A 13,519-nucleotide genomic window follows, 5' to 3' on the forward strand; every position below is an offset into this window, starting at 1 on the left:
AGCGCCTCTGCCCGGCCGCTGCGTCTGGGAGGTCTACCACGGAGGCCAGAAGCAATGTGGGGGCTGGACGTGGTGGCTCACGCCTGTGGTCCCGGCACTCTGGGGGGCGAGGCGGGTTGATCACTTCGGGCTAGGAGTTCGAGACCAGTCTGGCCAACTTGGCGAAACATGAAAAATACAACAGACAAACCAACCAACCAACTCAGTGACAACAAAACAGGTCTACCCTGGAGTCATACTCTAATTTTTTCTATTTTCCTCCCTTTCTGATCCTTTATCCCACTTTCTTTTTCTTCCTCTTCCTTCTCCCTCTTGTTTGTCAAATAGAGGATTGAGTTATTATCACTGATCCATATAAAGTCCCTCTCATTTATTTTAACTCCCACCCCCCATTTCTATTCCCCGACTTCCCATGTGCAACCTTCCTAATATGTTTGATATGCATCTTTTTGTTTGTATTTTTAGAAAATGTTTATTGTTTTTGTGTGCAAAAAAAATTAATAAAAGAAAAGAAATAAATGCTCAAGGTGATGGGAAAAAATAAAATAAAATAAAATAAAATATACATAAAAAACAAATTAACAAAATATGTACAAGACCTATAGAAGGAAAACTAGAAAATTCTCATGAAAGAAGTCCAAGAAGAACCTAAATAAACAGAGAGATATATTCTATATTCATGGATAAGAAGCTTCAATATTGTCAAGATGTCAGTTTTTCCCAACTTGATCTGTAAATACAATGCCAGTATTTCCAAAGCACCAAAAATAATTATTTTTCACCTAAAAAGGTATGGATTTTTACATTTTGTGGGCACATATTTTCAAATGGCCTTACAGAGATATAATTCACATGCCAATAATTCACCCATTTCGCGTATACAATTCAATGATATTTGGTATATTATGTTATTGTTTTTAAATTCTGATAAAATATATGCAGCATAACAAAACTTTGCCATTTTAGCAATTCTAATTATACAATTCATTGGCATTAATTATTCACAATGTTGTGCAACAGTCATCGCTATTTCTAAAACTTCTTCATCACCCAAACAGAAACTCCATAACCTTTAGTAACTCCACATTCCTGCTCCCCCTAGTCCCTGGTAAGATACTTCAGTGAAGGTCTGTTAAGGTCTTTGGCATATTTTAAAAATTGGGTTGTTGGTTTTCTTTTCTTTTTCTTTTTCTTTTTTTTTTTTTTTTTTTTTTGAGACAGTGTCTCACTCTGTTGCCAGGCTGGAGTGCAGTGATGTGATCTCAGCTCACTGCAACCTCCACCTCCCGGGTTCAAGCAATTCTCCTGCCTCAGCCTCCCGAGTAGCTGGGACTACAGGTGCATGCCACCATGCCCAGCTAATTTTTTTGGATTTTTAGTAAACATGGGGTTTCACCATGTTGGTCAGGATGGTCTGATCTCTTGACCTCGTGATCCACCCACCTCGGTCTCCCAAAGTTTTGGGATTACAGGCGTGAGCCCGGCCAGGTTGTTGGTTTTCTAATTGTTGAGTTTTAAGACTTGACTTCCCTTCCCTTCCCTTCCCTTCTCTTCCCTTCCCTTCCCTCCCCTCCCCTCCCCTCCCCTCCCCTTGCCTCCCCTCCCTCCCCTCGCCTCCCCTCTCTCCCTCCCCTCCCCTTCATCCCCTCCCCTCCCCTCCCTTCTTTTCTTCAGTCTCTTGCTTTGTCACCCAGGCTGGAGTGCAGTGGTGAAATCTCGGTTCTTGCAGCCTTTGCTTCCCTGGTTCAAGCCATTCTCCTGCCTCAGCCTCCAGAGTAGCTGAGACTACAGGCACTCGCCACCACGCCCAGCTAGTTCTTATTTTTTTTGGTAGAGACAGGTTTTCACCATGTTGCCCAGGCTGGTCTTGAACTCCTGAGCTCAGGTGATCTGCCCACCTCGGTCTCCCAAAGTGCTTGGATTATAGGCACGAACCACTGTGCCTGGCAAAATTTCTTGTATATTTTCAATAGCAGTTATTTACCAGATGTGTCTTTTTTTTTTTTTTAGTCCATGGCTTGTTTTTTTCTTTCTTTCTTTTTTTTTTTTTTTTTTGAGACGGAGTCTCAGTCTGTCGCCCAGGCTGGAGTGCAGTGGCGCAATCTCGGCTCACTGCAAGCTCCGCCTCCCGGGTTCCCGCCATTCTCCTGCCTCAGCCTCTCCGAGTAGCTGGGACTACAGGCGCCCGCCACCACGCCCGGCTAATTTTTTTGTATTTTTAGTAGAGACGGGGTTTCAACGTGGTCTCGATCTCCTGACCTCGTGATCCGCCCGCCTCGGCCTCCCAAAGTGCTGGGATTACAAGCGTGAGCCACCGCGCCTGGCCTCCATGGCTTGTTTTTTATTCTCTTGACAGTGTTTTGTAGAGCAGAAAATTTTGAGTTTAATGGAGTCCAGCTTATCAGTTCTTTTGTAAAGTAGGCCTTTGGTGTTGTAGCTAAGTAGTCATTGCCAAACACAAGATTATCTAGATTTTCTCCAGTGTTATCTTCCAGGAGTTTTGTAGTTTTCTGTTTTACATTTTGGTCTGTGATCCATTTTGAGTTAATTTTTGTGAAGGGTGTAAGGTTTGTGTGTGGATTCTTCTTCTTTTTTTTTTTCATGTAGGTATCCAGTTGTCCCAGCACCATTTGTTGAAAAAGGTTATCTTTTCTCCATTGTATTACCTTTGTTCCTTTGTCAATGATCAGTTGATTATACCTTTGTGGGTCCATTTCTGAGCTCTCTTGTCTGTACCATTATTTTTCTATTTTTTTTTTTTTTCACCAATACCACATTGTCTTTATTATTCTGGTTTTAAAATAAGTTTTGAAGTTTGGTAATGTCAGTCCAATTATGTTTTCCTTCAGTATAGTTTTGGCTACTCTGGATCTTTTACCTCACCCCATAAACTTTAGAATCATTTTGTCAGTATCTGGCCGGGCGCAGTGGCTCACGCTTGTAATCCCAGCACTTTGGGAGGCCGAGGCGGGCGGATCACGAGGTCAGGAGATCGAGACCACGTTGAAACCCCATCTCTACTAAAAATACAAAAAAAAAAAATTAGCCAGGTGTGGTGGCGGGCGCCTGTAGTCCCAGCTACTCAGAGAGGCTGAGGCAGGAGAATGGCGTGAACCCGGGAGGCGGAGCTTGCAGTGAGCTAAGATTGTGCCACTGCACTCCAGCCTGGGCCACAGAGCGAGACTCCGTCTCAAAAAAAAAAAAGAATCATTTTGTCAATATCCACAAAATAAGTTGCTGGGATTTTGATTGGGATTGCATTGTATTTACAGATCAAGTTGGGAAGAACTGACATCTTGACAATATTGAAGCTTCTTATCCATGAGTATAGAATGTATCTCTCTGTTTATTTGGGTTCTTCTTGGATTTCTTTCATGAGAATTTTCTAGTTTTCCTTCTATAGGTCTTGTACATATTTTGTTAATTTTATAACTAAGTATTTCATTTTTGAGGGTGCTAATGTGAATGGTATTGTGTTTTTTTTAATTTATTTTAAATTAAATTAAAATTTTTTTTTTGAGACAGAGTCTTGCTCTGTTGCCCAGGCTGGAATGCAGTGGCATGATCTCGGCTCACTGCAGTCTCTGCCTCCCAGATTCAAGTGATTCTCCAGTCTCAACCTCCTGAGTAGCTGGGATTATAGGTATGCACCACCATACCCAACTAGATTTGTATTTTCAGTAGAGACAGGGTTTCGTCATGTTGGCCGGGCTCGTCTTGAACTCCTGACCTCAGGTGATCCACCCGCCGTGGCCTCCCAAAGTGCTGGGATTACAGGCATGAGCCACCATGCCCAGCCATGTTTTAATTTCGAATTCCATTTGTTCAAAGCTGATGTGTAAAATACTTTTTGTATATTAATCTTGTATCCTACAACCTTGCTATAATTGTTTGTTATTTCCGAGAGGTTTTTTTGTTGATTCCTTCAGATTTTCAACATACACAATCATGTCATCTGTAGACAAAGACAGTTTTATTTCTTACTTCCCTGTCTCTATAACTGTTATTTTCTTGTCTTTCTTGTTGCATTAGCTAGGACTTCTAATACAATGTTGAAAAGTAGTGATGAGAGGGGACATCCTTGCCTTGCTCCTGACTGTAGTGGGAAAGCTTCTAGTTACTCACCATTAAGTATGATGTTACTGTAGATTATTTGTAGACATTCTTTATTAAGTTGAAGAAGTTCTCCTCTATTCTTAGTTTACTGAGAGTTTTTATCATGATGGGTATTGGATGTTGTCAGACACTTTTTCTGTGTCTGTTGATTTGATCGTGTGTGTGATTTTTTTCCTTTAACCTAATTATGTGATAGATTTCTTTTTCTTTTTTTTTTTTTTTTTTTTTTTGAGACGGAGTCTTGCTCTGTCACCCAGGCTGGAGTGCAGTGGTGTGATCTCGGCTCACTGCAGGCTCCGACTCTCGGGCTCACGCCATTCTCCTGCCTCAGCCTCCCGTGTAGCTGGGACTACAGGCGCCCACCAGCACGCCCGGCTAATTTTTTCTAATTTTAGTAGAGACGGGTTTCACTGTGTTAGCCAGGATGGTCTCGATCTCCTGACCTTGTGATCCGCCCTCCTCAGCCTCGCAAAGTGCTGGGATTACAGGCGTGAGCCACCGCGCCCAGCCTATGTGATAGATTTCATTAATTTTTCCAATGTAGGACGAGCTTTGCATACCTGGGATAAAGGTATGTAGCTAGGACCATGCCCAGCTAATTTTTAAAATTTTTTTATAGAGATGATGTCTCACTATGTTGCCTAGGCTGGTCTTGAACTCCTGGGCTCAAGAGATTCTCCCACCTTGGCTTCCCAAAGTGCTGGAATTACAGGCGTGAGCCACTGTCCCCAGCCCATTTTGAAATTTCTTTCAAGATATCTTCTTTGACTTGTGTTATTTAGAAGTGTGTTGTTTAATCTCCATGTATTTGGGGATTTCCTAATTATCTTTCTGTTATTTGTTTCTAGTTTAATTCCACTGTGGTCTGACAGCAGACATTGTATGGTTTCTATTATTTTAAATTTGTTAAAGTGTGTTTTAACGAGCATACCTTAGGCCAGAAGGTCTAACTTATTCTTATTTAGCCTAGCTAGAGTCTTGGTGAATGTTCCATGTGAGCTTGAGAATAATATATATTCTGCTGTTGTTGGGTGAAAGAGTCTACAGATGTCAATTACATCTATGGACAGATGGTGTCGTTGAGTTTAACTATGTCCTTACTAATTTTTTGCCTACTGGATCTGTCCATTTCTGACAGAGGTGTGTTGATATCTCCAACTATAAAAGTGATTCATCTATTTCTCCTTGCAGTTCTGTCAGTTTTTCCTTTGTGTGTGTGTGTATGTGTGAGACAGAGTTTCGCTCTGTGGCCCAGGCTGGAGTGCAGTGGTGCAGTCTTGGCTCACTGCAAACTCTGCCTCCTGGGTTTAAGCAATTCTTGTGTCTCAGCCTTGAGTATCTGGGATTACAGGTGCGTGCCACCACACCTAGTTGGTTTTTGTATTTTTAGTAGAGACAGGGTTTAGCCATGTTGGCCAGGCTGGGCTCGAACTCCTGACCCCAAGTGGCCCACCTGCCTCGGCCTCCCAATGTGCTGGGATTACAGGCATGAGCCACGGTGCCCAGCCAGTTTTTCCTCATGTATTTTGACCCTTTGTTGTTAGGTGCATATACATTAATAATTTCTATGTCTTCTTGAAAAATTCATCCCTTTATCATTATATATGGCCCTTTTTATCCTCAGTCACTTTCTTTGCTTTGAAGGCTGCTCTGTCTGAAATTAATATAGCTACTCCCACTTTCTTAGTGGTTGGATGGTATGCTTTCCTCTGTTTACTTTTAGGCTCTATGTGTGTTTATATTTCAAGTATGTTTCTTGTACACAGTATATAGTTGAATTTTGTTTTTGATTCACAGATTAAAACAATCTGTGTTTTAATTAATGTATATAGACCATTGACATTCAAAGTGATGGTTGATGCCGTTGGGTTAAATATCTGTTGTATTTGTTACTGCTTTCTATTTGTTGCCTTTGTTCTTTGTGTTCCTGTTTTTATCTACCACTCTTTTCCTGCTTTTTGTGTTTTTAATTGAGCATCTGATATGACTCCATTTTCTCTCCTTTATTACCACATCAGTTATACTTTTTAAAACATTTGTTAGTGGTTGCCCTAGAGTTTGCAATATACATTTACAACTAATCCAGGTCCACTTTCAAATTACACCATACTGCTTTCCTTGTATCACTGCTGTCATTCATTTCACTTATATATAAAGATACACAAGAATATATATGATATATACATAAGCATACATAATTGAATATATTGTACCTATTATTGTTTTGAATAAACTGTTATGTTAGGTCAACTAATAATAAGAAAAATAAAAGTTTTCATTTTACCCTCACTTATTCCTTCTTCAGTGCTCTTTATGTAGATTCAAGTGTTTGACCTATATCATTTTCCTTCTCTGTAAAGGATTTCTTTTAACATTTCTTTTTTTTGAGATGGAGTCTCACTCTGTTGCTCAGCCTGAAGGGCAGTGGCGTGATCTTGGCTCACTGCAATCTCTGCCTCCCAGGTTCAAGCGATTCTCCTGCCTCAGCCTCCCGAGTAGCTGGGACTACAGGCCCACACCACCATGCCAGGCTAATTTTGTATTTTTGGTAGAGATGGGGTTTCACCATGTTGGCCAGGGTGGTTTTGAACTCCTGACCTCAAGTGATCCACCTGCCTTGGCCTCCCAATGTAGCTGGGATTACAGGCATGAGCCACTGTGCCTGGCCAGTCTTTTTGCTTTCTTCTTGTCAGTTTTAAAGGTTTCTGCTGAGGTTCCTGAAGCTCAGCGATTCTTTCTTCAGCTGTGTCCAGTCTACTAATGAGCCCATCAGAGGCATTCTTCACATGTTAGAAGATGCAGTTTTTTCCTCTAGTAGTTAAAAAAAAACAAAGAAAAGAAACTAACCACTATACTAACAAGGATACCTCTAGCATTTCTTCTGGTTCATTCTTAGGATTTCCATTGACCGTCTGTTCTTGCATGCTGTCTACTTTATTCATTAGAACCCTTAGTGTGTTCATCAGTTTTAAATTCTTAGTCTGATAATTCCCACACCCCTGCCCTATCTGGTTCTGATGCTTACTGTCTCTTCAAACTGTGTTTTTTGCCTTTTAGTATGCCTTGTAACTTTTTCCTGATAGCCAGATATGATGAACTGGGTAAGAGAAACTGACGTAAATAGACCTTAATGATGGGGTGGTGAGGCGGAGGGGGAGGGGGAGTGTTCCATAATCCTATGAGTGGGTCTCGGTCTTTTAATGAACTTAAGCCTTCAGACTACGAACTTCACAAGTGCTCCTCAGTCCCTCCACACCCCCTTTGGTGGAACAGGATAGTTAGAGTGGGCTGGAGTTGGGTGTTTTCCTTCCCCCAGGTTAGTTAAGCTCTGATAAGACCCCATCAGGTGAGGCTCTGGTTAATGAGTTTCTCCTGTGGGCAGGCGTTACGAACAGGGTGCTCTAGCCTATTTCAGAATGGTTTCTTTCCCTTCTTCCTGCCAGAAGCATGAGGAGATTTGTCTCTAATATTTACCGTGAGAGTGTGGTTGGGCTCCTGGGGGGAAAATTCACAAAGTGGGGGCCCCCCCTGACTGGATTCTTTGGAGTTTTTGACTCTCAGACTCTGCACTGAGCCTCTAGCAATTCATCAATTACAGTTCAGGTTTTCCTACACAGACCTGTTCCCTCAGAGGTTTCTGCTCGGCAGTTTTGACTCTGGTAAGTCTGTGATTCTCTATGTTTGCTGGTCTGTTTTTCCAATTTTGGGGGCAGTGTTTCGTCCTGTGACCTCACTGCTCTTTCAGCTCTAAGACGAGCTGTTTATTTTCCTTTCGGTTAATTCTTTCCTTCCTGAGGGAAGGAAAATAACCAAAAGCTTTATTTAGCTTTTAACTTGTTAGGACAGAATGGTGACTTCTAAGTCTCCTTATGTGTAGAACTGAAAACTAGACGTCTCTCATCATTGCTTTTCGTGTTCAAATTGTTCAAAATTGGCCAGTGGGAGCCCCTTCAAGTCAGCTCCTGGGGCCCCATTAGTTTATTAGGGTATGCTTACATAAAATGTATCATTTTTAGGTGCACAGTTCTATGAATTCTGACAACTGCATGCAGTCATGTAACCATTACAACCAACATATAAACCATTTCCATCACCTCAAAAAGTTCTCTCATGCTCCTTTCTAGTCATTCTCCTCCCGACTCTAAGCCTATAGAAATTGCTGATCTGATTTCCATCCCTATAGTTTTGTGTTTTCCAGAACATGCTGTCAGACTGTATGTAGCTTTTAGAGTTTTTCTTTCATTTAGCATGATTCTTTTGGTTTGTGTTGTTGTGTGCATTCGTAGTTCTTTTTTTTATTGCTGTGTGCTATTCCTTTTTGTGAGCTTACCACAGTTGCTTATGTCTCCACCAGTTGATGGACGTTTGGGTTGTTTACAGTTTTGAGTAGTTAGGAATACAGCTTCTACAAACACTAGCAGATAGCTTGTTATGTGGGCCTAAGGCTTCATTTCTCTTGGGATGATACCTAGGTATGGAATTGCTGGATCACATGGCATTCCCTTAGTTTTTTGAAAACAGGGTATCTTGCTTTCTGGCACAAGAATGTCTCGGTCTCGGTAATTTCCCGGCCTCAGACCTCCAGCCATTTTTCCAAAATGAACATAATTATTTTTTTAAAAGCTTCTGAGTGACTCTGATGTGAGCCCAGATTTACAGATTTAGGAGCCATGTAGCAATACAGAATGTGAAAGATTTTCACAAAATGTTCTTATTAAAACATTAAAAACAAAAAACAAAAAAACTCAGAGCTTGGAAACAGGACATTGCCAAGACTACCTGTGCTGAAATCAAGATAAGGAGAAGCTGAGCCAGCTTGGTTAGAATAAATAGGTTCAGCTGGAGCAAAAGCCTCAGGAATTTTCAATGGGGTTTCCACTTCCCCCAGTGCTGAGCCTTGGTTATCCCTTTCTTTTTGCCCTACTAGATTCAAGTTTAGCTTGAATCTTTACTATCTCACTCCCTGATTCAAATTCCAGTCTCATTTTGTGAGGCTTATGGATGCAGTATTTAAATAGATAAGAAAAAAGTAATTTATAAGTCCGTACCAAATAATCTTTCCAGGAAATTACTTTTTTTTTTTTTTTTGAAATGGAGTCTCGCTCTGTCGCCCAGGCTGGAGTGCAGTGGCGCGATCTCAGCTCACTGTAACCTTCGCCTCCCAGTTTCAAGCAATTCTCCGGCCTCAGCCTCCCAAGTAGCTGGGATTACAGGCATCCACTACCATGCCCGGCTAATTTTTTTGCATTTTTAGTAGAGACGAGGTTTCGCCATGTTGGCCAAGCTGGTTCTAACTCATGACCTCAAGTGATCCACCCGCCTCAGCCTCCCAAAGTGCTAGGATTACAGGCGTGAGCCACCTTGCCAGGCCAGAAATTACTTTTTTTTAGAGACAGGGTCTCACTCTGTCACCCAGGCTGGAGTGCAGTGGCGCGATCACAACTCACTGCAGCCTCAGCCTCCCTATGCTCAGGTGATCCCACTACCTTAGCCTCCTGAGTAGCTGGGACTGTAGGTGAGAATTCTATGCAGAGACGGGGTTTTGCCATGTTACTCAGGCTGGTCTCAAACTCCTAGGCTCAAGGGATATGCCCACCTTGGCCTCCCAAAGTTGTGGGATTACAGGCATGAGCCACTGTGCCCAGCCAAGACATTACTTTTAAAATACTTGGAATTTGTCATGTGGACAAATGAGCGGTTCCCAAGCTTACTTTGTATTTTACACATTGATTATCCCTGCAGGTTTGACATTCAGGGTACAACGAAAAGGCAGCTGAGAACGGATATTCATTACCCACTCACTAACTTGGACCTCACTCCTTATACTTGCTCAATTTTCCGGAAATATCCTAAATACAACCTCTGTGCAGTGGTGGTAAGTAAAAACAAACTGTTAAAAGTAACCAAATTTTAAAGAAAACTCTACAATTATCTGCTTGAATCCCTATTTCTCCTGTCTCTCCCTGACTTATGCCCTACTTTTAAAAAACATAGATCAGGAAACTCTCCACTTTGACCTAGACAGTAGAGGAACAAAGAAATAAAATATACTGTTCACTGCCTCTTTATTTTCTCTCCACTCAGTGGCTATTTCAGATCTAAGATCTAAGGATACTGCAAATTGTGCTCCTAGAAGCAGCAGCAAAAGTTGGTTCCAATAGCTTAAAATTGTTTCTGAGACAGGGCCTTGCCCTATTGCCCAGGCTGGAGTGCCATCAGTGGTGCAATCACAGCTCGCTGCAGCCTCCAACTCAGCTGATCCTCCCCAAGTAGCTGAGACTACAGGCATGTGCCACCAATTTTTTTTTTTTTTAAGTAGAGATGAGGTCTCACTATGCTGCCCATGCTAGTCTTGAACTCCTGGGCTCAAGGGACCCTCCCACCCTGGCCCCTTAAAGTGCTGGATTACAAGCATCAGCCACCATGCTCAGCCTCTGATAGCTTTATGTTGAATACCCATGAACCACTTTGTGGCCAAAGCCCCAAAACAGTAGGTACATACTGGCCACAAGATTCAATTCCTGTATACAGCCAGGCCTAGAAAAACTCTGGGGTCCCTATGGTTCTAAGTCAACTATGATCAATGAAGATTTCCTGAAGGAAAGAAAGCATGGAGTATAATTTAGACCAAATCACCGGAACTCATATCAACCATCCCCAAGTAGCAAGCCATTCTGTGGGTTTCTGTTCTGGATCACGGTGTTAACCATCTGTCTCAGAACATACTCATATTTCAAATTGTACCTGGAGGTCCAGTTGTGTCACATCAAATGGTTGAGACTCCCACCGGAGCCCGGTATGATTCACCAGAGTCCACCGAAGTCTAGTTTGCCTCTTCAGCTTATTGTTGAATTAATGTATTCTAAGATGTGAATCCTGCTGGTCTTCCTCATTAGCAGCTCTCAGAACCATACCTCCACACTTTAACAAAATGATCAGTTCTGTATTTTGTGTTTTCACTTCGAGTCTCGACATTCTCCTTTCCAATTTATCCTGCTCCCAAACATGGTTTTTCTTCTCTCACTTCCTTGCTTGGGAATCTAGAGTGGCATCCTCTTCTCTATTATATCAAATGCAGACTCTAATGTAGATTCCTAAACAGTGCAGGAACTGCCTCCCTTATATTTTGCTATTTTTATTTCTCATATAGATGTTTCTGCTTTAAGAATATCCAAATGACAAAAATCTGAATTGAATATAAAAATTATAATTATTGCTGAGCTCAGTGGCTCCCTCTTGTATTAATAATTCCAGCAATTGTGGAGGCTGAGGTGGAAGGATCGCTTGGGGCCAGGAGTTAGAGACTATAGTGAGCTATGATTGCTCCTCTGTACTCCAACCTGGGTGACAGGGCAAGACTCCATCTCTTAAAAAAAAAAAAGGTAATTATGTGCATTATGGAAATAGATATGTTTATATAAAACATCACTCCAAACCTCCTATAAATTCTTACTCCCAGGCCGGGCACGGTGGCTCACGCCTGTAATCCCAGCACTTTGGGAGGCTGAGGTGGGAGGATCATTTGAGTCTTGGAGTTCAAGTCAGCAGCCCTGGAAACACGGCAAAACCCCATCTCTAAAAAAAATAAAAAAAATAAAAAAAAAAACAACTTCTTTTAGTAATCAAACTATTATTGGTTAATTAAGGGGCGAAAAGTTGGTTTTGAAGAGAACTGTATTTAGAATTTGCTGCAAATTGATGATTCATCAGAGATAAGAACTAAGCATCTGTGAGGTTGAGCACGGTGGCTCACATCTGTAATCCCAGCACTTTGGGAGGCGGAGGTGGGCAGATCACCTGAGGTCAGGAGTTTGAGACCAGCCTGGCAAACATGGTGAAACCCCGTCTCTATTAAAAATACAAAAAAATTAGCTGGGTGTGGTGGCACGCACCTGTAATCTCAGCTACTCGGGAGGCTGAGGCAGGAGAATTGCTTGAACCCAGGAGGCAGAGGTTGCAGTGAGTGATATTGGGCCACTGCACTCTAGCCTGAGCGAGTGAGACTCGGTCTCAAAAAAAAAATAAAATAAAATAAAAAACTAAGCATCTTTGAAATTGTGATGTATGACAGTAGGAATAAAACCATCTAGAGCTTTGCTACTTAAGGTGTGGTCCTCAGGAGAACCGTAGCATTGGCACCACTTGTTAGAAATAAAGAATCTCAGGCCGGGCACGGTGGCTTACACCTGTAATCCCAGTACTTTGGGAGGCTGAGGTGGGCGGATCATGAGGTCAGGAGATTGAGACCATCCTGGCCAACATGATGAAACCCCATCTCTACTAAAAATACACACAAAAAAATTAGCCAGGCATGGTGGCACGTGCCTGTAGTCCCAGCTACTCAGGAGGCTGAGGCGGGAGAATCACTTGAACCTGGGAGGCGGAGGTTGCAGTGAGCTGAGATCGCACCATTGCACTCCAGCCTGGATGACAGAGCGAGACTCCATCTCAGAAAAAAGAGAAAAAAATCTCAGGCCCCACCTCAGGCTCATTGACTTAGAATCTGCATTTTAATATCCCTCTGTGGTTTCTGTGCATAATGAAGTTTAAGAAGCATACATCTCTAGACTAGAAGGGAAGGATATCCCTGCACCATCCTTAAAAGAGATTTATCTAGCCTTTGCATGAGCCCTTGAAGAGTTTACTGCTTTACAAGGCAGGCTCTTCATTTGCTAGATTCTTTGTTAGATTTATTTTACGAACACTTACATAGCGTTTGTTATGTATCAGGCACTGTTCTAAGCACTTTACAAATAACCATTTAATCCTTATTCTAGCCTACGAGGTAGGCACTCTGTATTATTCCCATTTTACAGAATAGGAAACAGGCACAGAGAGGTTAAATAATTTGCCCCAAATCATACCGCCTACAAAGAGCAGAGCCAAGACCTGAACCCAGGCAGGCTGACTCCAAACCGTCTTGCTCTCATCTCTGACATCGTGCTGCCTCCGATTGTTAAACATGTCTATGTTGAGCCCAAATCTACCTGCCACCTCGTAGTGGCTTCCCATTTGTCCTAAATCTGTCCTCTGAAGCAGTGATAGCAATATATGTGTGGCTTACAGTTAACAAATGCTTGTACATATGCATTAGCAAAGCAGAATACCTTTTTTTCTTATACATGTTCCTTCAAATATTTGGAAATGGCAACCATATGCTAACAATATCTAACTCCTTCAACCCTCCTCAAATCATTGGTTTCTAGAAAGAGTGTTTTTTAAAATGATGAAATACTTCAGGCACAGAAATCTGAACAGAATAAGTATTCACGCTATTTGCCACCTAGGTAAAGAAATAAAATACAGGCCAGGAGCAGTGGCTCACACCTGTAGTCCCAGCACTTTGGGAGGCTGAGGCAGGAGGATTGTTTGAGCTCAAGAGTTGGAGACCAGCTTGGGCAAC

General features: G+C 42.1%; 1 protein-coding gene across 1 annotated transcript in view; it reads left to right on the forward strand.

The window, feature by feature from the left end:
• USP50 (ubiquitin specific peptidase 50) overlaps positions 1 to 13,519 on the forward strand; it is a 51,425-nt gene that overhangs the window by 10,706 nt on the left and 27,200 nt on the right. The window contains exons 4-5 of the mRNA XM_063638512.1: positions 5,761 to 5,813; positions 9,859 to 9,991. Coding sequence (XP_063494582.1) covers positions 5,761 to 5,813; positions 9,859 to 9,991 — 186 coding nt within the window. The remainder of the gene's footprint in view (positions 1 to 5,760; positions 5,814 to 9,858; positions 9,992 to 13,519) is intronic.

The sequence above is a fragment of the Symphalangus syndactylus genome, chromosome 5 (assembly GCF_028878055.3).
Source record: "Symphalangus syndactylus isolate Jambi chromosome 5, NHGRI_mSymSyn1-v2.1_pri, whole genome shotgun sequence".
In the NCBI taxonomy this organism is placed as follows: Eukaryota; Metazoa; Chordata; class Mammalia; order Primates; family Hylobatidae; genus Symphalangus; species Symphalangus syndactylus.